Here is a 25,348-nt window from a genome sequence, read left to right as displayed (position 1 = left end):
TTATTAAAAGAGTTTCAATTCAAAATTTTCGCGCGTCAAATGTCTGTTTTATATCTGTTAGTACACCGTTTGGCGCGAAATCAGCATTCGAATGTAGATGTAGACATTGGTGTTCAACTATACATTTTTTAGTACCTGCAATGCTAAAGAACATATTTTTATTGCTAGTCCCTGCTGTAATTAGGTAACAGAGAATCAATAGAAATGTTTATTGATCAATGAGTGAAAGTGAAGCTGTGAACTATGTAGGCGCCCAATATGTAGACTGTAGCTAAAGTTACGTAGTTATACGTTGTCTTTATGGCTAACCTCTACTCAATCTTTAATACTAGTGTCTTAAATTTAATTTATTTTCGACTTCATTCCCGAATATCTTAATCATCAAGCCATAAGCACATTCATGATGTGATGTTTGACTTAAGATAAGGTGATTTTTCGAGTTTGTAATGTTTTTTTCAGCGCTTTAACAAGATGTAATTGTAGAGATGTTATTAAGAAGTTAGACAATCGAATTAAAAGTTTAAAATGACCAGTTTCTCGGAAGGACGTAGGGTGGTGCGTAGTTCGTCGCATAACTATAATTGACCGTAATGTGGGTCACTGTCGCCTACGCGCAATACGATAAAACTTTGCAACTATCATTCACTTACTAGCTACGCACCTAATATTATATTTATTAATTAAATCCGTATTATTGCATATACTTACATAAAATTTAAGCCGATGGTAAAAAAATAAACAACATTAAGCAACTTTCGATGCGTATGTTTCAAAAGCTTCAAGTAATATAAAATTTGCACCAAAAAAATTCTAATATGAATAAAAGTTTGTTATGAACCGAAATAGTACCGTTGGAGGGCGAAAGTGTGTACTAATTAATAGTGCAAAGTATTGATCAATTGTTTCACCATGGTTCTAAATATAAAATTTCGTGGAGAAAGACAAAGTTCGCGCGCAATACGGGCGCGGGCAGGTAGAGCGGGCGCGGGCACGCGGCGGCAGCGTATCGATTCCGCGGCGCCTTCAGTCGGCGTCCGTCGAGCGCCGCGCTGCGCTGAGCCGCCGGCGAGCGGGCGTCGCCCCTCCCGCGGCCCGCACCCTCTACCCCGGCCCTCGTTTACTGAATCTCTCGCTGTCGCCGCTTCGCCGGCAAACTCGACCGACCTCTTTTAGCTAGCTAACGTCGCAACCGCGTTCGTTTCCCGCCGCGAAACTGCGTTCGAACTCTACGTGATTTTGCTGCACTGATTTGAACTTTTTAAAGCGGCCAAATTGTTTAAAGTTTTATTTGATTCCTAGAATTCTTAATTCGAACGATGAATATTTTTTATTTGTAATGTATTTGGAGCGCGGCAAAGTACGGTAGTACGGACAGATAATTTAGAGAGCATGAGTGCGATGCGTGTAAGTGCGCGCGGTTGCGGACGAGCATGGCCGGACGCGTTGCCGGCTGCGTAGGCGCAGGCAGCGATGGACTGCTGCAACTACGGCGAGTACCGCGGGCAAGCGCACGCACAGTACGGTGCGAGCCCCGGTTGGGAAGGCTACGGTTACGCACCGTTGCCTTACACGCCCTACGCGCACGCCTACTACTCACCGCACGCGCACGACCCCTATACGCGCTATTACCGCTACGATTATCCCGCGCACCACGTGCACCACAGCGACCATGCCATGTCCATGGGTTGGTATTTTTTTTTTAAATGTTTCATTTATTTTGATATAATCTCTGATTAAAGAACATATACATTTATTAAAATAATCTCTTACATTTCATTCATAACTCTGGGTATGAAAGTTATTCAATCTAAATGTAATTATTTATCATTGAGAGACAGAAAAATCAATTTTACCTTTTTTAAAATCTATAAATCATCAAAAGATTTTTTACCATTTACAAGTATCAGTACAATATCAGTATCATTTGTTTGTTACTAAAACAAGTTAACAACAAATACGAATATTACATCCATGTAAAAACATACCTTTTGACAATTTATAAATTTTATATCTATAATTCTTAAAAGCACAATTGATTTCCTAAGTGTAACATTGTGTTTTTTGTATTGCGTAAACTAAATATATTTATGTATTTTAATTGAATAATTGCAATTAAAAATTTAAGAAGCTTAAAATGCTTATATTTTTATAGAGGTTCCTTTTAATATTTACTCCTAATATATTGTTTGAGAACTAAGATATATTAAATACTAAAATTTAAACGTAAAATAAATGTTACCATTTTAAGTTAAAGGGAGAAAGAATTATATTAATGTGATTTAATAAACGTGTATCTAGCATGTGTAATTATTCGTTACAACCTACGTAAGTTTTAAATTGTATGAAAGTTCATTAGATTTATTACTTTACAAATGTTAGTTGAGGTTGTTTCGTTAAGAGGTGATGTTTGTTTACCAATATTCGAGAGATCGGAATCCACGCGCGTGGTGAGGCGACATTCTGTACAATGAAGAATGAAGTAAGAATTAATGTTTACGTTTGGGCGGATTTCTCGACGCGCGACGTCTGCCGCACGTGTCGACGGAGGGGCGGGCGGGGTCGCGCTACAGGTGGTCCCCCGACCCCGCAACCCGCGCGCGGGATTGATTGCCCGCACGGCGCACAGCCACTCTACATATTGACCGGGGTGCTAACACCCGCGTCTCCTCTCACTATGAACTTTACAGGCTACGTGAATACGACCGCGTCAGTTTTGTAACTATGCATCAATATACAAGCAAGCGATATGTGTATTACTTTAACTTTGCTCTGTATTCGATTTTGTAAAAGATTTTAGAAATTAAGATACAAACGAATTTAATTTATTTAACATTAAAAATGTTGAAGTTTTTGTCGCATAAAGTTTACAGCCGAATAAACAAAATAAATGAATATGGAAATGGCATTCCTAGTCTCGCGATTAAACGCGAGCTTGACAGTGAGCAATTTGTATTTTAATTTCATTATTTACATAGAATATCTCGCGAAGGAAATTGTGACAATGTAGCGTAAGTTACATCAGATCAATGAAGTATACAATTTTTATTGGCGAGATTAAATTATACAAAAATATTTATTCATAAGGCTTTGTGTAAGTAATATAAAGCACACAGTTTTAAATTTTATGAATGCTCAAATAAATTTATATATAATTTATAAATTTAAAAAACTTAATTTAGAAGTTTTTTAATTACGTTTTAGTGTATAACCAAAGAGTTATGGGTTCAATACTTTATACTTAGAAGCACCTTACATGTATTATATATTTAATTTATAGAATATTACGGGTTAACTAATCTCAGTGTGAATAGATGTTTATATTGATGACGAAAACTGTTCATCTATTAAATATTCGTAGCAGGTATTTAGTAGACGTTTAAAAACGAAGTTTTGATGTTTATCAACAGACATTATATAATGCAGTGAAGGGCTAATAATAAAAAAATATGAATAGCTTCATAATCTTACAGGTTCTAAAATAGATCAAATATAAATTGATTTAATAAAAATATAAAATAATAATGAGTTTATTGAATACTTAAATCACATAAAATAATTTGATATTTATTTTTATTACAGTTGTTTTACAAGTTAGAAAAAAACTTAAGGTAAAAATAGAAAATAATAATTGACAACTATACTTCTGTCAGATTACGGCGCCTACGCGCTGAAGGAGGCGCGGACGAGACGAGCCTTGGCGAGGCGGGAGCTACGCACGCATCCCGCGCATTTGCCCTTACCGCATACGGTAATTATGTATTATTTATAGTTTTTTACTAAATCAATAAAAATATATATATATAAGTATTGAATTTAATTGTTTTTGATTTCTCATGAATTAACGTTTATTTTATCTCGTTCATAATAATTTAATACTTAATAACTTAATCAATAGCAAAGAAGACTAGTTTTATTTCCTATATTATGTAAAGTCTATTATTGACAGAAGGAAATTTCATATCAATATTTGCTACCTACTTTTTTTTAATTAAACGACTATGTGTTTTTTTTAACTGTAAAACTCTACAAAAGTATGTAGTATAATAACATGTTGCATATTTAAAGTTATGTTTTTTATAACTAAATGAATATGTTTATTATGATTTAAATCAGAACAATTGATTAGAACAGCACTACAAAACTTCATATTAAGTACTACTAATTACTGCTGCTGTACGCACATTTCGAGTGTGAAATATCGTTGCGGTGCGCGGCGTCCACTCCTGAATATATAGGTCAGTGTCAGAGGACAGTCTACGTTTGTACAATGTCCACGTCGCGAAACTTAACTTCATTCATTCTAATCTTTATTAACCTTATAATTGGTGCTTTAGAGTTCAATTTTGCTTGCTATCTTTTATAACCTATGTATTAGTTTCAGATTTTTGTCAAATTATGCTTGCTATTTATCAAGTTTTGGCAAAAGTTTCATCCGAATTAATCGTATTTAGCTTGATCGGGTCATTGACATTTTACTGCTACATTTTATCATCTTGTCAGCTGACGGGATGTTTAATCGGTCGAGTAATTATTACATTTGGGGATGGAGGCTTTTGTATATTCTTAAGACCACGTATTTTTTTTAAATAATTTGTAACTAATTTAGTAGAGTATTTTTATGACGACGTTTATGAGTAATAAGAAAATGATCCTACATTATATATTATACTTCCTGTTAAAGTTATCTTAACATTTGAATATTATTGAACAGTTTTGACTAACATAAGATACAAAAACTTAATTTTTGGGAGATGAGACAAAAAGTTTACAATATTGAACGAAATATTTGAGTACTTAGCTAAAGACTTTATTTTGGAAAACGGAAGTAGTTTTAAAGTGGTATTATTTACGGTGTTATATTATGAGGAATAGAGGTACAAAGGCGCTAATGAGGGCGGCGGGTGGCGCGGGGTGGTAGCCCATGAAAGCTGTCAGCGGTTGATTTTTCCGAGTGTCGTGGGCGCGCTGATCGATAAGTCACGTGGTTCGCGCCGCGCTCGCCGGTTACCGCTCGATAGTTAGCCTCCGCAAATCTCCCGCCACTACTCTAATGTACCGTATGACTAGTTTTCAGCTCCACATACATTGCGTAATTACGTATGTACAAGGTTGTCAACATAGCTATGAACCTTACTAAACATAAATAGAATTTTATTAATAATTATTTGCAAGAAGTTTTTGCTTTAAAAACTTAATCTAGCATTCTGTCTCCTCGAATTTTATACCTTAGCCACAAGTCTACGGTCTGTAATAAAGTTCTCCGCTATAATATTCATAACCTCCCAAAAGTTCCGTCGCGTTGAATGCTGTAAAAAGTTATGATTTATGAATCGATATAATACTTACATCTGATATCGTTAATAAAAATCGTGTTTATTTGATTTTCACATACATTTCATATGTACTTTAAATAAATATCTTAGTCATCATATAAAAATACGTCTTATTAATGAATTTGAATTTGAAACTACGAAATATTGTTTATAGCAAACGTATTGTATAGTAAATAACTTGGCAATTAATATTAACGTGCTAACTATTTCTAGTTAACGTTTACAACTAAATGAATGTGAATCATTTAATCGCTATATCATAGACAAAAATGGAAGAAATATAAGAGAAGGCAAATAAGAAGGTGTAGGGTTTTCCCAAGATGTGACGGATGCAGTACTGCAACGCAGAAGTGCAGAGGGAGTGACGGACATCGATCGTGGCGCGCCGCCCCACCCCATCCAACACTAAACGTTATCTCGTATATACATACATACGTTATACTAGTTTTATATACGGGTATATTAAAGGACTAATCGTGTGTTTAATATGTGATACTCGATAAAATATTTGTTAGTATTATGCATCGAATTGTTACCCACTATAGAATGACTGTTCGAGTCCTGCTCTCCTAAGTTACGCGTTGAGAATTAATTTGAAATAACGGAAATACAAATAAAGCTCTTATTATATGTAATTATTTAACGCATTATCATCAGCATCAGCATCATAGTATTTCGTGTATTTTATTTCGTTTCGTTTGATTCTTATTTAAATAAAGGATATTCTTCGATTTAAATAAAGGATGACTGCGCTGTGGTCATGCAAAGACGTTGTCCATAAGTGGTGGACTTCATTCCCGCGTGTCGATGTTACTTGATAGTCTAAACTTACATAGGCTGATACATTTATTTATCAAAAGCATGTTTCTTGTTCATACGAATGAAACGAAATATATCTTGACAGTATATTATTATTATTAAAGCTGTTTGAAAGTCTTACTCTATAGACCGTGTTTTTCAAATCTTAAACTATTGAATATTAGAACGACCTATTTTAACTATTTCTCGTATACACACACCTATATCTGTATAATGTATTTACCTTTCATAATAAACAATTAAAAAATACCAACTCTAAGTAATAAAAAATAAAGTATTTTCAAGTTAAAACTAAAGGGCTTATAACGACGGCAGCTGAGTAAATCGGCATTGATTGTGCTAAGTTTATGTTATCGATTGCTCGTTTATCGTCATCAGTTCGCTATGTAACGCGCCGTTTACTTCACTCGAAGCTTGAATCGATACTCGCGAAACGTTCTCTTCGGCCCCTAACAAATGACACACTAGTTTACACCTCTGCGCTCAAATAAATGTATTATGATTTAGAAAATTTTATGTTGTTCTTAGGTAGCAAATATTGGAATGGTTGGTCATTGTATATATCATATTGCATTAATTTCCTTACGGTATTTTATTGTTTATATAAACAAAATCTTGTTTTATGTTTTTGTTTTCTACGTGACTCTACTTCGTGAATCAGCTGTCAAAATCAGTATTTGTTTCTAATTCTATGAATTGTTTTTTTTTGTAGTCTATTAAGATTATCTTAATATGAATTTAATGTATTAAACCTATTTTATATGTTCTTTCAGCCACCTTTAGAATGTGGCATAAATGGCCGTGGTCAAGGCTACTGCGAACCGCAAATGTGGTCTCCTTACCAGGTAACTGAACATACTCGTAAAACACATTGTAATGTTACGTAACTTGTGCCTGAGTAAAGAACGAATTTGACTGAAGTATTTGATACGTTTTACAGATGGGTATGATGGGAGGAGGCTGGAGTGGGATTAACCCTGCTAACGGTTCATGGGCTTCCCGAAGTATGTGTTCACGGGAACCAATGCGTTACGCTTCTGATTGTAGATTGTTAAAAGTAAATATATATTTCAAAGATTATTCACATATGGGATAAGAGAAAATTATCATAATATCTCAAACATTTTTCAGGGTTCAAACATGCATCATCAAAATCAAGTTTGTGCTCAGGATGGAAGGTCAACGCCTTATCCGACGTACGAAGAACCACATTATAATAGGGAAAATGGACCGAAGCAAGCTAACATTCAAGAGTTTCCAGGGCGAAATATGATACCGTCCGAGGCGGCGCGACCGACTCGCGAACACTTCTATGCAGAGCAGCGACGTTCTCCGCCAGAAGAAAAGCGACCACCGGTAGTCCCTCTACCGGCTTTTCAACAAGCCTTCGGGTCTACTGAGATAGGTAAATTTGCCGAAGCCTTTAGTCGGGCAGAGGTCGCGCATGAAACGGAGGATTCCACTGACAATTTTATGTTCGAGTCGTTTCAAGACTGGGAAGCTTCACCCGACCCACAATGGACGTCACAATCGGCAACTCGGGAAATAAAATGTGAAGAAAATTTTTGAGGATAACTTTGTCTTCTCGCTAGTGCTAATTTTGGGCGATTCCGCCTTGTAGGTAATTAGATAATTTTTTAGTTTCACCACCACGTTGCCAAAATGATGTAGTTCGATGTCGGAGATACCGCGATATCTTAGAACTAGGATGTGATACCAAATTTTTTAAAGTGTATGAAGTCAACTGAACAAATAGTGGTGTGACTTTTAATCGATATACATATGATATGATATAATATAATAGAAAAATTAGTTATTCCCTTTGACTAGTTTTAGACAGACCTTAAAAGACAAGAAATTAAACTATTAGTGTGGAACGACGGAGGAGTAGGTAGGAATGGCAATGAGTAGGAAAAATGAATCACTTTTCAATGTGCCTTTAATTGGAGAGCCCAGCCGCAGTACGCGCGGCGTCGCGCCCCTTACCGCTCGCTCCGTGTCGATGTCATCGATATCATCATTACAATAGCTATCTTAGGGACCAACGTTTAGACAAATATACACGACCCTGTCGCGTACACGACCTATGCGCAATAAGCTCAACGAAACGAATGTGAACGTTCTGTCAGGGAGTTTAACGAAATTTATAGGAACCCTAGTTGAATGTTATTAAATTACTCGATAAATAAAAAAAACAGATATAGCTGTCTGTTGTAATTATTAATCTATTTTGTAAAAAAATATCGTTAGTATAGCAAAATACAAGTTTATGGTGGTTATTGATTATATAGTAATCGTAAATTTACAAATAACTAATTATTATTATAGCTAAATGCAATCCATATGGCATTAGGCGGTTTTGCTTTCGTCAACTACTTTAAATGAAAAAACGCTGTGAGCTTATCAAAAATAACAAATGAGTTTTGAAAAACTTTTTGTTTTTATCAACCAATCTAGCAGGATTATAGAAAAGATTTTTGGAATTTGACAACATTTGAATAATAATTTTAAAGGGGCTTTAAAGACGCCGCGCGGTATCATGTAACCTTTGAAATAATTAATGAGAAATGAAAGTCATGTAAGTATATTTAGGTAGGTAAATTTTTAAAGAGATTACTTATGAATAAGACAGCTTTTTGAAAAAATGCTAGGGGTCCAATCAAGTTGAAATAAATACCTATTACGGTCTTACATAACAATGTCACAATCTTCTAAATGTCCCGCTGCACTTACTGGATAGATCAATTTTGTGCGTCTTATAAGGACTCTTCGTTTTAATAAAATTGGACCTGATCGTTTCGTGTACTCACAATTTACATTAAATTGCATTAAGTGTTTTATAAAATCCACGACTTCCCTTTCAAATTACTATTATTTTTGTATCTGTGATATATTTTCTGTGTTTTTATTTATTTAAATTTAAAGTGTATGGTTCTGTGCAAGTGTAGAGTATTTACATAAATCTCACAAATAGTTAATTGATAGTAAAACATTTCCACTGCTTGTTCGTTTATCATATGCTTAACTATTTCTAAACTTAATGTCTTTCAAATATACATACGTACTCGATGTTATTCGTGTACATTACAAAAACTTCCAATCGTCTTCGGTTTACAATAAGAATCTACGTGTCTGTATCTGAACCTCTTTCGACAAATCTGCAAAATTAAAGGAGTGCCTTATGTAATTATTATAATATGAAACTAGGTGGAAGAATTTTATTCTAGTCTAATTTGATGAAACACCATATTATAGTTAATAATGAAACCTCTTTTAAACCGAGAATTTCATGTATAAGTAGATGTGATAATAAACTTATATAAAGTTATTTGACATATACATGTAATAGCGCGCGTATTATATATAATAAATAATTAAACTTATTTAATGTGTGCGCTATCATAAATTACAATAGATACGAGTATATACAAAGTGATTTGTTATATAATAACAGTTTAATTTGTGTGGATATTTATCAAGTTATGAGATTAAGTTTTAATTTACGTTGTACTGATTTATTTTTAGGAATGTTGTTTTGATTGAAGAGTTGATGCTAACTAGATGTTATGTTGACCTTTATTAATGTAACTGCTTAGATAATGGTCAAAATTGAAGATTAGTCAAGACTCTTTGTATAAACTGTCACAACGTTTGATTCAGTATTCTACAGATGTAGCATGTCATACAATTATCATACACAATATACGGAGATCCATGAAATGTCATGACATATTGCGTTCATTTATTCTTTTTCAACGTAGACAACTTGAATGCTAATAAATATTTTGTGCGTTAAACATTTTTTTTAACTACTTTTTTATTTGAGATACAGATATATAATTTTTTGTTCGTTTACATTATTATAAAACGTAGTCTGTGCCACATAATATAATGTATATACAATATACATTTCTTTAGATAGTTCTATTGTTATTTATTTAAGTTAGGAGTTTATAATTTATACTGTAGAGAGTTGTACAGAACGTATTTTAAAATATTCTAAGTGTTTCACTTAATATAGAGCTTCCCGTTTGACTATCCTACAATTTTGTCTACCACCAGAGTTAGTTTTACCATTATTGTAATATCATTCTAGTTTTCATATCAGTTTATTATTTTTTAAATAAATTAGCGAATGAATTCAATTTCATTCATTTTTTATAAGGTCATTTAACATATTTGTCAACTGTAACATTATTTTAAAAGTGTCAAAATAATAGTACAAAAGTACACAATCATCATAATTTATAACCTGAGTGAATTTATAATTTATATATATTATATATATATATATATTCAGAAAAATAGAGAAAATACGATTGATAAATTAGACAATGAATATAAGTTAAGAGTAGCGATGGCAACAAATCGTTCAAAAAAAGATTTATCAAGGAAAATTTAAAAAGAAAAATGTAATGAATACAAATACTTCTAGTTAATGTCATTATTGTAAATATTTAATTATGTTTTAAATGTTTAATTCATATCAATTTAGAGAAACTGTTTTAATAGCAAATTGTAAGATTTTGAATCCAAATTCACTGAAGTTTGATTTAATATTGACGTCGATGTACAATTAAAATAAAACATTTTACTGAACCTTAAATGTAGTATTATTTGAATGATCTATAAAAACCGCTACTTATTTAATCTTTTAAAATAAAATAAATATATTTTTTTATCGTTCCTTTTACGAGAAAAATAAAATTATCTGTCTAAATACTATTTTATAATGAAATATTCATTAATTATCGTCAACATTTTATACCTACGTATTAAAGAAGTAGTGGCTGACTGAATGGTATAAAACGATGATATTGATAAAGGTATCAATTATTTTACAAGACAAAAGTTTTCGTAAAAAAATATTTCAACCAAATATGCATGATGTTATCTACGCAGTTTCCTTTTTTTTAAATGTATGTATCTCTATAGTTAGGAGATTAGAAATTACCGAAGTTTAAGAATATCGAAAGATGAGAGATGAGACAACAATGCTGTTATTTTTATATGTCTTATTAACTTAGCTACGCAAAATAATCTTTAAAGGCTCTGTCTTATGCAGTTGTTGCAAAAATTTAATATTGAGTTTCAAAGGTAGCGTGCAAGTAGAATATTGTCACGTGATTGTAGCAAGTTACAGGCAGGGCGCGCAGCATTTATAGTTTTTGGTTATTTTACTTGCATGAGTATTCCGGCTTTACTCTCAAATATTCCCACAAACGGCAATACGACTGTAGAGAGCTGGAGGATGCATCCAGGGAAGAGTATCACCGCTAACGTCGTAACTCTATGTTATAGTTGTAATTAAATATTATTCATATTTTTATTTTAAATAGATAAAATTAGAAAAAAAACTTTAATCACAAATATAATTAAAGAATATCGTATTTGTCGATTTCGGATGAGGACATTATTGTTGTCGTTATTATGATCATTATATTTTATTAAAAAATATTTCCAATTCACGCTGTTAATTAAATGTTATAATCGAAAATTTGAATGTAATTTTAAATCTTCGAAAATATTTTCAGTACTAACATGACATCCATACATAGTTATACTTAGTCATAAAGGTGGATGGAAAAAAAAATTACATATATATTTTATATTTATTCATAAGCAATAAAAAGTAATTTCCATAATATGTGTCACAAAATTGAACTTATCGATACTTACAAAACGAATAGGAATGCATACATCAATAATTTACAAATCAATGAATACTAACGGAATCACTAAAATTACGAGAGCAAGGAAAAGAACTCAAGGAATACAAACATTTTGACAAACTACTATCAAACCGCACGACGGTAGCCCGACAGATGCGCGTGCACTTACGTTCAGTGTTCACGAAATACGTAAAGGCACTTTTAATTTAGGCGTATTAATAAAATGAATTCGATAATAAAAATATCCAAATGTCTACCAGCGTCCTGTTGTTTCGTAGGCGGACGTTGTGATAGAAAATGTTTGCTAATATTTCAAATACGTCTCGCTAATTTGATGTAGTTTGAAAATATTTCAGAGGAACGAGGAGGCGATGGAACTGAACTAACAAACTATATAAGGTTAAATTATAAAAGTACAATACTTATAATAACATTAGTTACATTCGTATTTTACTTCAATAAGTCTTTCTAAATATTCATTCATTTTCCTACGTTACTTCCAAATGTCATTGAAGTATGAAATACAATCGCAATTAATGAGCACATTCTTCATTTCATTATTCACTCATATTTGTTTATTCTTTTTATTAATTATATTTTCTTAGTATAACAATATCTATAAATTGATTGTATAAGTTCGTAATTATTAAATTCGAATATTTTAACATATGTATATTAATAAACAGGTTTTATTTAATAAATCACAAAACAATTTTCGAACCGATACTTAAAATTTGAAATATCATTGCAATATGTGTGTTGTGTGATAATAATAATAAATATTACAATATCTACACAGTATTGATACATAATATACAATAAATTTAAAAATTACTGTAAAACATTTAATATAATATTATTAAAACCACAATATAGCATAGTAACTGAACTCGCCGGCGTCGGTGATATGTCCCAACTTATAATTATTAAACATCTTCAATTATAAACAATATACTCATATCAAATCAAATCAATATAAAATTTGAATAAGAACGACGTTCGAACAAATTTACACATTTTTATATCCAAGTCAAAAAAAGTATACAAAGTTAACATTATAACACAAGGCAAGGAGGTAAATATTATGTATGTCTTCATAAAAACGATACTAAAATATAAAATAATACGTATATTGTAAAAGCAGTTCAGTTTCGAGTTATATGGTGGTTTTGAATAACATATCTATAATTCAATATCTGTACGTTAAAGAAATGTGTTTTTAATTATTTCTCAACGGGTAAATAATACAAACCGAGACATGGATATATGTTATATAATTCGCCTAACCTATGATAGAAATTTCGAATTTGATCACGAAGAGAAATTATTATCAAAACTACCTAGTGTACTTTTTTCCATAAGGTAATGTGCATATTCAACTATAGGGTAGTTAAGTGATTGCGTTGCCAATGTGAGCAAATGAAACGCAAATAGATTACAGCTAACTACTTTCACGATATATTTACTCCGTACTATGTTAACAGTGAGTATAAAAAGCATGGATATGGGTATGTGGAATAACCCAGTTTGGCACAGAATACATATTAGAAATTTCATTTTTGGCAAATACGTTTTTATTAAACTAAGTTAATTGTATGACATTATTTATATATTTAAAAGCGTAGTATCTATAACAGAGACAAATAATTAGTAATAAATGTAAACACATACCTTCCGAAATGAATATACAAATATACTAAATTAATATATTACAATCACTGTCGTCTATTTAACTATGAAGTAGTTACGTAGATGTGGTTTTGAGTAAAGAATATATCAAACCTACGCTTTTAAATAATAAAATAAAATTTAATATTATTTTTATAAAATATGAAACCGACATTGTAATGGAAGGTAAATGAATCTGTTGATATTGTCATTTTATACTTACGGGCTTGACTTACTGACTTAAAGAGATTCTCGTTAGATCTAACATGAATAAATAAAACTTAACGCCTATCTGAGACTATTTTCGTTATATTTTAATAAACGGTAATTTCTAGGGAGGTGTGCGATATAGCACATTCACAATATCAATGAGGGACATTATTTGGGGTAAGTAACCTTATATAGGCAACGGTATATACATATCTATGTGGATACTTCTCAACAGATTTGATTTAATCGAAGGTTTCTATAGTTATTCAATGTCTTCATACTACAGACGAGACGCACACAGTCTTATGTTGGAAACAATATAAAGTATTTGAGCATAAAACAAATTACGTTCATTTTACGGAGAACATATAAATAAGTAAAATCTTTGAGCTTTAAGCAATTGCCGTTGAAAATTTTCTACTGGTACTAAAAACATTATTCTCTTGAATATACGTATTATATCTAAAATATTAGTTTGCAAGTTTAATAAACAAACTGAGTGTTACTTTTTACAAAATTTCTACGATCATGACTCTACCATCTGACTCTACCGACCACTCGTCATTGCCGTGTCCAGAGATATAGTAACGGAGGTGCACGACTCCAATATAAATATAATCAAGTCTTTAATATTGTAAATAAGACGATGAACGTTTGTAAATAAACAATTTTAATAAATATTTTTTTCAATTAGTGGCTGTTTTTCTTTTCTATATTATGTGCAATCAATTACTATATTTCCGTGGTTATATTTGAAAATATCCGAATTAAATTGAATAGTTTACATGTAGTTCGAGTTTAATGATTATTTTTCTTATCGATTAGCTGTATATATTTCATATTTAATTCCTTCCATAATATATATATTTTCATTCGTTTCTAAATTAATACACTTTTCATTAGTTTAGTTACTTTAGTTTCGTAGTCTTTTATTTAGATACTGTAAAAATGAAATAATCTTATATGTCATTGCTTAAAATATAAATTGTGCAATATATAGCTGTCATATTTCAAATCCATGGAAACATCGATATGTAATCGATGTATCGATTATCATAAGAAATAAAAGTTCAGTAATGATTTAAAACGCTCTGCAAGTATCTGGCTTATGAGCCTTATTTTATTGTTTATAATATTTAGATGTTTATTTTAAATGCAGCTTTTTAAATCCTTACAGTTATCAAGGTCTGTTTAGAAGTTACGACAAATTTCTAAATTTACTAAAAAACGCAATGATAGTTAATATTTGCAAATTGATAATAAATTATAAATAGCAATTTCAAGCAATTAAATATGAGATCATTTAATTTCATAATTGGAAGCATAAGATGGTAGTTATAGAACAAGGAGACGATCCAGGTCTGAGGAGTATTATAGTGGCGGCGTAGACTCGATAGGGTTGGAGCGTCAAGTACCTTTGAAACATTTAAAAACTCTCTATTTTCTTCATAAGACTCATTTCATTTAATTTTTTGAAAATTATAGAAAGTTTTTATTGATATTAATCAACATCATATCAATCGCCGATAATTGTTAATATATCATTCATTCGTTGTTGATAAATAAATTTTTATAAAATGCCATAAAATAAAGGGATATATAAAATAATGTAATTCCAAAGGAAAGGATCACTTTGATTTATTTTCACTCTCACGTTCGGAATTGATAGGATATTTTCAATGGTACTAAACTCATACGCCCATCCAAATTTTGAGATGTGGGGTACTAAAATATTTAGTCCGTTCCGATCCGATCCGTGAAGAGGATACTTAGTGACCGAAGGTATCATGCGTGATATAGGTAGGTTGCTCGAAGAAATGGTCGAACCGAATCGGAAGCAGAGGGTAAGGTTCGTTTCGAGTGGCGGTTTAGTGGCGGTGGTCCGGCGCGAGCGACTTGCGGCTGGCGGAGAGGTGCGGCGCGCGGGGCGCGGGGCGCTGCGAGCGCGGCAGCGTGGTGGGCGCGGGCGCGGGGAGCGGCGCGGGCGCGGGGGCCGCGGCCGCCTCGCTCGCCACGTCGCGCGGTTTCCACACGGGCGACCCTACAACACACCAAACACCGAACTCTTTTACACGTCGCTCTCGTCCGTGACGCGTCCTGGACGTTCCGTCGGATTTTTTTGGAATTCGCACCGATCGCCGGGTTGCTGCGGCTCCGCGAAAAGAGTTGAATGTTTGATGAATGTTGTCGTCGTCGCCTCGTCCGCTTGCGCATCGCAATATGTGAAACGAAATCGCGACTCGAAACGTATGGTGCACGTCTCGTGCGCGTCGTGCGCTTGGTGCGCGTGGTGCGCACGTGTGCTCTTGGCCGTGTAAGGACCGTTCGGTTGCGATTTCGTTTCGGCTGCGTTGACACATTATGAATCGGGCCCGTAAATATGCGAGTGAACGTAGTAGAAAAAGCTAAAAAGCTTTGAAGCTGTGCCCTTAAAGCAGCTAGTCATGATTCGGAGGTCAACATTGTCATCGAACATTCAAAAAGCTTCGGCGGTGTCGTAACTATTGTGATCGATACTATAGGTATATTAATATAATTTATAGCTATGTCATGATTATATATTTTCATAGTAATTATAAATCTAGAGTGCACCAGTACATAGATGTTTGATTAATTTTACTCTTTCACGACACTAAGTTTTGGGAGTTTAATACGTGCGATATCTAGAGGTCATCCCACGGATAGAGTGCATATCTAGTTGCTAAGTAATAAGTTATTTTAACGAATATTTTCTCTACTTTTATTAATAGGTTATTATGTCGTTAGTGTATTATTATGTTGCACTTTAAATGCTTTATGGCTAGCCTATTATACGATATTTAGTATGATAATTGAGTATTATATTTGTTATAGCATGCACATAGATCATATAATTATCGATTAACTATAATAGTATAAGTAGTTATTTAATTGCAGAAAACACATTAACAGCATTGCTTCATATTCTAGTTGATATTGTAGTTTGCGATAATAGTTTAAATTAGAAAGAAGGATTATTTTAATTTCATGATAGTGATAATAATAATATTTAGCATAGTAAACATTAAACTTAAATCTAACTTGAGCAGGCACAGAATAAATAATAAAAAAATAAATTAATATTATTAATTATATAGGTATTTCGAAATGGAAGACTTAATGGTACAAATCCATAGCAATGTATGTACGTAATAATAACAATATGCTACTTATATAATGAAATTTGTAATAAGAATATTAGAAGTGAAATGATTTAATAAGATAAACACTAGGACAAGTTGATTAAGGATTATCATCAGTACGATTCCACAGCCATCAAATGTAACACTTAGCTCTTGAGGACTAGAGTAAAGGGTTTTTTTTTTAATTTAGATTCATTATGGATCCATTATATGTCTAGATATATTTTTAATTTATGTAATTCAACATATTTTACCCTAGAAGGGGTTGAATCGAGTAATGTTATTGTAAATAGTAATGATTACGTATACGTAATTTGAACGTTGCCGGTTGTCTCAAGCTTCATCTTGCAGTCGAGTATTTTCTACGATTAGATTAAATTAGTTGGTGTCATCTACTTAATACGTAGTGAGATTATGTCTACGGTTTAAAACGATTCTAGGATTTTTTAAGTTACTATCTAATCACTTAAAATAACTTTCTTTTATGTTTCTCTAATCAATTCCATTCTTTAGTATTCCATAATATTAGCCCTTGGTCATAAACACGAGTAGTAGCGACATCGCTTCATATCGACCAGTTTATTGATTCTCGCAATCGGTTTAGATACATTTCTGATAAATTAACGCCCAAATAAGGTACGTAGTAGTTATAAAACCCAAATTAATAGCGGTTGCAAACTGTGGACTAAGCGATAAAGGGCAGGTTACAAGTGATTTATTAAGGTGACATGCATTAGAGCAATCGTGTCATTCGAAAATTAGAAGCCGCTTAGTCAACGGTGTGCAACTGTTGTCAAGGAAATTAAACATGTATTTGATCGAAATCATTCTTCAGGCAATGTCGGGAGGAAGGGCAACGGCCGCGCTCGTGCCCGGAGCCGTCTAGCGTCTCAACACTGCTGCGATCTGATGTTACCAAAATCGATTGAGACGCTAAAGACTTCCGGCGAGGTTTGGGCTGCTTGCCCTTCCCCTTATGCTAGGAGGTTTTACTTTGTTTCTTCCCCGAGAGGTAACATTCAACGCAGGTCGGATGTTCGATAGCTTTTGCGATAGACTCGGTCGATTTGGAAACAACGATACCCATTTTTATTGCTTTATCTTCGGCTTTCGCCAGTTGTGAGTAGTGTGTCATTCTATCAAGGGAATTAGTTCCTAGTTTAGCTAACTTTTCCCCGCTGGATTTAGAAGATCGACGACTCGTGTTCGGTGATTTGCATGGAGATCTGTCAAAACTAGCCTGTGGAGTGCGCATTATGCCCTTCTTGGGAACTGGTTTCGGCGACTTTGCTCGATCAAGACTACTCTCTCTCGATTTCATTATACTACCACGGGGAGATCTAGAGCCATCGAAGCTCTGTTGCGGTGACCGAGATTTGTCAATTGATTCTCGAGGAGATTTAGATTGATCAAAACTACCTCTCGGTGATCGATGGAGCGTCTTACTACTTTGCTTTAAACTAGACTTGTTTGGGGATTTGCAAATAATAACTTTCGTCACACGGTCTCTGTCGGGTGAAATGTGTTCGGTGGATCGCATCGGAGATCTATCTCTATTAATGCTGCTGCCACTTCCTGAGCGGATTACTTTGATCTTTTTCTCTGACGCAGACGAGCCCCTCCTCTCTGGTGAAGATTTAAGCGATTGAGATCCATGCTTACCTAGCTCTCTGACCATAGTAGGTTGGTACTGGGTAGGTTGATGCGAAGATTGGATAAGTCTGGCCTGGCTTCCCGTACTTCCAGCGCTCAACGTCGATGTCGTGCTGCAAATATTTTATAAAATATATTTAAAAAATACTTTGAAATAATATTGACTATTTAATCATATAAAATACAACAAAACAATAGAGTCAATGTAAAGATTAGTTATTCTTAGATTTCAGCTATATCTAAAAGTGGCGACATATGTATGAGAAACAAGCGAACCTACGTCACATTACAGATAAATTTAGAGTCGGGACGTGTATAGTCAGCGAGTGGATTCCAATCGCGCAGGCGGTGTCGGTGTGGTTAGCCCATACATATGTTGGTACCTGAGGGTGAGGTGGTTGGGAGTGCGGCCTAACCCTCGCTTGGCGGGCGGCGGCGGCGGTTCGTCCTCGCCTTCGGACTTGGAGCCCTCGGCACCCGCGCCCGCGCCACTCGAGCTCGACGCACTCGGCGCCGACCGCTTGCTCATATCTGCTGGTTTGCGTAAGTCACACATTTCACTTCTTTCAAAATAAAATAGAAATTAGAAGAAGATAAAAAAGAAATAGCCGAGATGGCCCAGTGGTTAGAACGCGTGCTTCTTAACCGATGATTTGGAGTGCCCAGGCAGGCACCACTGAATTTTCATGTGTTTCATTTGTGTTTATAATTCATCTCCTGCTCGGCGGTGAAGGAAAACATCGTGAGGAAACCTGCATGTGTCTAATTTCAACGAAATTCTGCCAAATGTGTACTCCACCAACCCGCATTGGAGCAGCGTGGTCGAATATGCTCCAAACCTTCTCCTCAAGGGAGAGGAGGCCTTAGCCCAACGAAAAAAGAAATAGAGATGCAAGATTAATAATAAATTCTCACAAATTTTAAGGGAGAAAACTCAGGGTAAGTTTTATCCTATCATCTGTTATGTTATGACCAAATCGCAGCGCTGCCTATTTGTATGAAGGATGGCTCAAATAGTAAACAGTTTATTAAAAATATAAGAATTAAGTGCTTGTTAACAATACAATATTTCATTTTCATAAATCATTGTCTCTTATAATATCTATTGTAATAAAAAAAATATATGTATTTAAATGCTGCTTTGAAATATATATTATATTTTTTTCTAACCTGCTGTATCGCCAAGCGTCTTGCTTCTCTGTCTAAATGTAGTTTCATCTGATGATACCTCAGACATTTGCGGTAGTTCTTCAGCTTCCTGTGAGTTCTCTCTAGACAAATCACCGACCTAGCGAATATTAAAAATATTAATATTAATTACAATATTAAATATATCTGATTATTAGTTAAATAAAATTATCCACACTATAGAATATATACATAAATCTACAATAGGACTTTGAAAATGTATACCTCGATATTGCCAGCAGAGAGGCGTTGTCCAGTAGTTTTGGGTTTCTTCGTTTTTCCAAGTGTTTGAGAACCTTGCATGACCTGCACCTGTAAAAAATAAATACTATATACAATCAAACTGTCTAATCCTCACAATAAAACAAGAAATAAATTTAAGCTTATTCGTTTTAGTGAGTCAATGATAACATATAGTTTTTCCTTTAAACAAAAATAATTACACGAGGTAATTATGTTCTGAATACTTGGACTGCATATTTTTAATGATTTCGCATTCTGTCAAACTCCAATTTAATTATACTATATTTAAATTATACGAAGAATTTTACTCGCCAAGACTGAAATATTGTAAAGGAAACAGAAAATTGTCTCTACCGTAATTATTGTATTATTCCAACATAAATTTGTATGGTTTTATTCGGCTGCAGCTATTATTTCACTACACTGTTCAGTCTGTTCATGTAACTCAAGAATACCGATTTTTAAAATCTAAATAAATTTATTAATATTCAATTGAAAGTTATATATCATTTTAATTTTCAGTAACAGTAACAGTAAAGTAACATTTAAAACACTTTCGGTCATAATATTCGATTTTATATTGCAGTCCAAGTTTGAGAAGTTACCTGAATCTAGAAAAAGTTTCTCCTCAAAGTTTCAGACTGGCTAATGAGAAAAACTTTTTCAGTAATACACATTTCAAAATCTGTGGCTACCCATGGCTTCGCCTATTATTCAAGTCTTGCCCAACAGTCCTATAGAATGAAATGTAAGTATTATGTATGTATAGTCAGACGACTGCTGATAAAATGCAATGAACGAAAGAGAATAGGAACTTTGTTATTTAGTAGTCCTTTCTTAAGTGATACTTCAATATCTATCAGAATACAGATTTTTTAAAACTCAAAGTACTCATGTTTCCTAGTTAAAATTTTTAATACCTATCTGCTTTCCGGCTTACCCAAGACTAAACTACTAAAACTTGTTTATAACTATAAGGAAATTTCAGTTATCTCTGAGTATTTAACGGCATTACAAGAATACTCATCTGTCAAAGGTATAAGACCTATAAATCCATATTACTGATGCACGATAATGATATGCTACTATATAATATTCAAATGTATTTAAAGATTTGCGTAAAAAATGTACGATATGGGTATCTTGGGTTAATATTAAAGGACTTACGTAGCACTATAAATATATTTTTATGTGTATGCATTCGAATAATAAATAGATATTAAGTCATTGTAGAATTTGCTTTATCGAGACGTGAATTCGGTATTCGGTAGTAGAATCGTCACCTGGTGCTTGGGTCGGTCGAGCGTGTGGTGCGCGTGGTGCGCGTGCGGCGCGCGCGGCGGCGCGGGCGCGGGCCGCGCGCTCGGCAGCGACATGTTGCGGACCGACTCGCGGATGATCTGCCGAATTGTCTTGAGGAACGCGTTGCGGAAGTCCGCGGTACTGTTGACAGATCTCGTATTTTACGAAATGGCGCTGATATCGGATTCGGATTATTCGGGGGAAAGTAGGATTACAATTTTGTTAGCGGAGTTTTTGAGATATTTGAATACTTATCATTATTAAACGCTAAATTAGGTATACTTGGTGGTTCATATTGTGTTCTTTCTATCGTTCATTCACTAAATTTATTTATTTTTCTTCTTGGTTTAATAAATTATATCCTTTTTGAAAATTATCAATTTATGACTAAACGCTTTCCACGGTCCTTTAACGAATTAATTGGTGCCTTGTCAAGTTTTTTGTCATAGCTGTCATAATGAAGTATAATTCAAATTAATTTACATATAGACAGAGCTGTATTATCTTACCTGTTCGATAAAACGTAAACTTTTTCGGATCGTCGCTGGAGTTGACTGCGTAAGTGGATAAGTTCCCACAGGAAGTGGCTGTCCATATCCTTAGCTGAAGAGGCTCGTACTTGTACTTCCGTTACCGGTATCAAAACTTGGTAACGAATTATTTCTACCTCGTTAGAATTATTTTTGGAGGAAACCCCCTATAATTTAAAAATGAAGTTTAAAAATCACATACTAAGTTCATCATATATCAAATTAAGAATAAATATGTGAAAAAGTAAAATCAAAGTACTTTTAGATAACAAGATATTGCAAAAATACGAGTTATTTTAGACGACAGTAAAGCAACCAATGTTTTCGTTTCAGATTTTATATTAAATCCTAAATAAATGTAAAGATCAACAGAGTAAGCTAACTAGAGAGGCGCTGGAAGTTCATTATGAGCCTTTGGTTAACTCACAAATTAAGAGTGCTATGTTTTTTTACAATAAAAAAAGAGGTACAAACGCATTTACTTTTCGCTAGGAAGTAATCTCAGTTATTTTCAGTGAAAATTGAAGTTTTTACATACATAATTTATTAGAAACTAAAGAACGGGATATAAGTAGGGCAAAATTTGTGAAACGTTCGCAGGAAAAGTATTATAAATATTCATAGACAAAAAGCTCACCATTAACTTCTTTTTCTGTCTCAGTCTTTCTTTGCATAGGAAGACAACGGCTGATTTAAAAACAAAACACATAGCGTGCAATTCTAGTCCCTTCTTTATTTTACCTAAAAAGTCTGATATATTCAACCATTCTACGCCTCCATAGTACAATAAATCACCTGAAAATATTCACGATAGTATTTATTGCTTATAGGTTTGTTTTATTTTATTTTTATTACGCAATGATCTAACCAGGGCTCAGGTCAATTGGTTGCTTGCAAGACTTCTGGTGTTGTCTAAACAAATGATCGAATATAGCACCGTATTCTTCGTGTATACGTTGCATTTCATTTATATGCTCTGCAACTTTTTCCATTCCCTTTAAGGCTTCTGTAAAGTGAATAAAAAATACCTCATTTATAAAAATCTATTTACAGTGGTTGATAATTTATAAGTTAATATTATTATATCGAAAATTAACATGTCTATTGTAATATTTCACCCCTTACCCACTAAATGAAGATGTTCTTCCGAATTCACGTCAGTCAAATTTCGCAACTGTTGCAGAAGTAATGGATATTTGAGGATTCTTTGAATAGGTTTAATTAAGTACGATTCTAAAGTTGAAGAATGTTGTTGTTTTGGATTGCGGGCTGCCAAGAATTCTTGTAACGCTTGGTTACCTTCGTCTGTTAGCAATAAAAAATAATTGATTATAAAAAAATAAAATAAAAAAAAATTTAAAAATCTATCTTATAGGTTAAAACTTACTCGGATGTAAAACTTTTTGTGCCTTACTGTGACTGGCGCAGAAAGAACTGTATAATTTGAAATGGTTGACGTAATATAGAAAAGCATTTCCAACTGCGAAGAGAACGTTCTGAAAAGTTATATGAAAATGCTTAAATTTTACCGAAATTTTAAAGTTGTGTCCTTCTAATGTTGCTTTTAAAAAAATTATACTCTAACTTTTTATTACAACTATTAGTATTAAACACGTCATTCGATAGCCACAAGTTTTTTTAAATACAATTTTATTTGTTTATGTGTCATATCAAATGTTAATAAGTAATAAATATTGAAGGTTCATATATAATAGATTGAATATATATCGTATACACACCTTGAATTGATTAGAGAATTCGAAATGGTTAAAATTGGGTTCAGCCTCCAGCGCTTCTTCTAAGTTTTGCAGAAATTGTCTTTGGAAAGTTACTATCTCCTGAATATTTCCGAACAAAGCGTTGATTTCGGCGTTCGATAAAAAAGTTTCCTTTTTCAGCGGTTCCAAGTAATTCTCCAACAAGTTATTCAGATGCTGTAATTATTGGTTAAGTCTGAAACACGGTCGATAACTCCAACCAGAGCGATACAAATGTTTTATGTAAGCCGACAGTTAGACAGTTGTTCGGCTGTTGGTTTTATAAAGCTATAAATTCACCTCAACTTTAAGAAATTACCCATTTATATCACGTAATTATAATCTCGGAAAATTTAATATTTGCTCGGCCGAATAAAATAAGCTACATCGATATAAAAAAAGTAAACTTTAATATTTTTTTCTCACAACACGACGCTCTAAACACCGTTACAAGTTACGCGGAAATTGCTTATAAACTTAATTCCGAGTCTCCGTCCGCAACTTCGTTAAATCTCTCCGTATGTGACGACTAAGAATGATAATGCTATTACTTTTAATCTTGCTACTTATAAATAGCTACTTTACGAAAGCCATTAAAGTTTTCGACGTAAAAGGCATTGACATTAATTACGTAGCAATTGATATATTTGGTGTTTATTAAATAAAAAGTTACATTATTAATAAGCGTTATAATTTAAAGAAATCAAATTGAATAGCTGTAAAAAGAATGTTATTGTATTTATTATACAACTCAGAGGAAAATCCATACACGAATTATTGATGTATCAGATAAAAACGGGATGCGAGCGATCGCCCGTCAAAATGATATATTTTGCACGTCGTAGATCCAATCGAGTAATCGGCCGTGAAAGCGCAGTCGGCTGAGTATTATGACACGTTTTTACCACCTCAAATCTTTCGATAAGCCGCAACATCGGTTCGTTCGGAGATGCGAGATCGATGATGATAGATAATAACTTACACTGTCGATGGATGCGTCCTCGACGTCGAGTCTCCGAACGTGGATGTATACGGATTCTGGCACATAGAACCTTGACAAACCTTGACGTAAGCGCGCTCGGTGTCGACGAGCTCCATGAGGACCTTACGCAGCTTGTCCGCGTCGGAGAGATGTCGCGAGGGTGTGACGGCCGCGCTGGTCAGGCTGCCGGTGGGGCTGCCACGGCGTGTGTCAGCCGGCGACCGGCACCAGCCCGTCACCTGCTCCGCACTCTGCCGCACACGCACACGCCCACACTTCTATTTATGCCCACGGATTAAAAGCTATTATTGCTACGTAGCGAATGTTCAGATGATTACGAAACAATGATTGCGAGGGAGGAAACATGCTGGAGCGTTTCTGTACGAAAGTTTGTTTCTTCCGAGTATGATTACTCTTGTACTTGAAACCGTTGGTTCGATCCTAGAAATCGAGACCAATATAAGGTTGATTAAATAATCATTTAGAAACGGATTTCGTATCGAAGCGAGAGCCCTCGAGTAGCCGGCGGAAAAGGTTACGTAGATTGTTGAGACGTCGAGTCAAGCGGGTGAAGGGTGCAGGAGTGAGCAAAGAAGCTTTTTAAGTGAAGTCTTCCTTATTAAGCACCTTGAGGAGGTTCTCGATCTCGAAGGAGTTAGTACGAGAACTAACTTTCGGCGGGCCCGTGGTCGTCGCGTCACCGTGTGTTTCCGCTTCGGGGCTGTACAGTTCTTTACCTGTTAAAATTCAGATTGTTATTTCTTTAAATGTAAAGTATTTATTTTTTATTATTAAGGTGGGCAAATGGGCCACATGATGGTAAGTGGTCT

At 33.9% G+C, this 25,348-nt stretch overlaps 3 protein-coding genes across 22 annotated transcripts in view; 2 read left to right on the top strand and 1 right to left on the bottom strand.

Annotated features, from left to right (window-relative positions):
• The window catches only part of LOC113393579 (programmed cell death protein 2), a 324,102-nt gene that overhangs the window by 118,995 nt on the left and 179,759 nt on the right, over positions 1 to 25,348 (top strand). The gene's annotated exons all lie outside the window — the stretch shown is intronic.
• Positions 1,041 to 10,758, top strand: LOC113393345 (uncharacterized). Its single transcript, XM_026630192.2, has 5 exons — positions 1,041 to 1,684; positions 3,651 to 3,748; positions 6,926 to 6,997; positions 7,093 to 7,209; positions 7,284 to 10,758. Exons 1-5 carry the CDS (start codon positions 1,471 to 1,473, stop codon positions 7,719 to 7,721), a joined length of 939 nt encoding a protein of 312 aa, XP_026485977.1. The 5' UTR covers positions 1,041 to 1,470; the 3' UTR covers positions 7,722 to 10,758.
• Sif (still life) overlaps positions 11,753 to 25,348 on the bottom strand; it is an 85,524-nt gene continuing 71,928 nt past the window's right edge. For 12 of the 20 annotated variants that reach the window (XM_026630171.2, XM_026630173.2, XM_026630179.2 and 9 more), the window contains 13 exons: positions 25,146 to 25,255; positions 24,599 to 24,796; positions 23,519 to 23,713; positions 23,167 to 23,275; positions 22,905 to 23,084; positions 22,648 to 22,785; positions 22,417 to 22,574; positions 21,759 to 21,946; positions 21,231 to 21,390; positions 19,930 to 20,016; positions 19,687 to 19,804; positions 18,900 to 19,050; positions 15,744 to 18,629 (listed from right to left, as the gene is read on the bottom strand). In XM_026630171.2, the coding sequence (XP_026485956.2) occupies positions 17,843 to 18,629; positions 18,900 to 19,050; positions 19,687 to 19,804; positions 19,930 to 20,016; positions 21,231 to 21,390; positions 21,759 to 21,946; positions 22,417 to 22,574; positions 22,648 to 22,785; positions 22,905 to 23,084; positions 23,167 to 23,275; positions 23,519 to 23,713; positions 24,599 to 24,796; positions 25,146 to 25,255 (2,579 nt within the window). In that variant the 3' untranslated portion in view covers positions 15,744 to 17,842. Of the gene's footprint in view, positions 18,630 to 18,899; positions 19,051 to 19,686; positions 19,805 to 19,929; positions 20,017 to 21,230; positions 21,391 to 21,758; positions 21,947 to 22,416; positions 22,575 to 22,647; positions 22,786 to 22,904; positions 23,085 to 23,166; positions 23,276 to 23,518; positions 23,714 to 24,598; positions 24,797 to 25,145; positions 25,256 to 25,348 lie in introns of all 20 variants that reach the window. The other 8 variants (XM_026630175.2, XM_064215263.1, XM_026630187.2 and 5 more) reach the window with 5 other exon arrangements.

Source organism: Vanessa tameamea, chromosome 6, assembly GCF_037043105.1.
Source record: "Vanessa tameamea isolate UH-Manoa-2023 chromosome 6, ilVanTame1 primary haplotype, whole genome shotgun sequence".
Taxonomy (NCBI): domain Eukaryota; kingdom Metazoa; phylum Arthropoda; class Insecta; order Lepidoptera; family Nymphalidae; genus Vanessa; species Vanessa tameamea.
The sequence above is the reverse complement of the archived record's forward strand: the minus strand, read 5'-3'. Positions and strand labels throughout refer to the sequence as shown.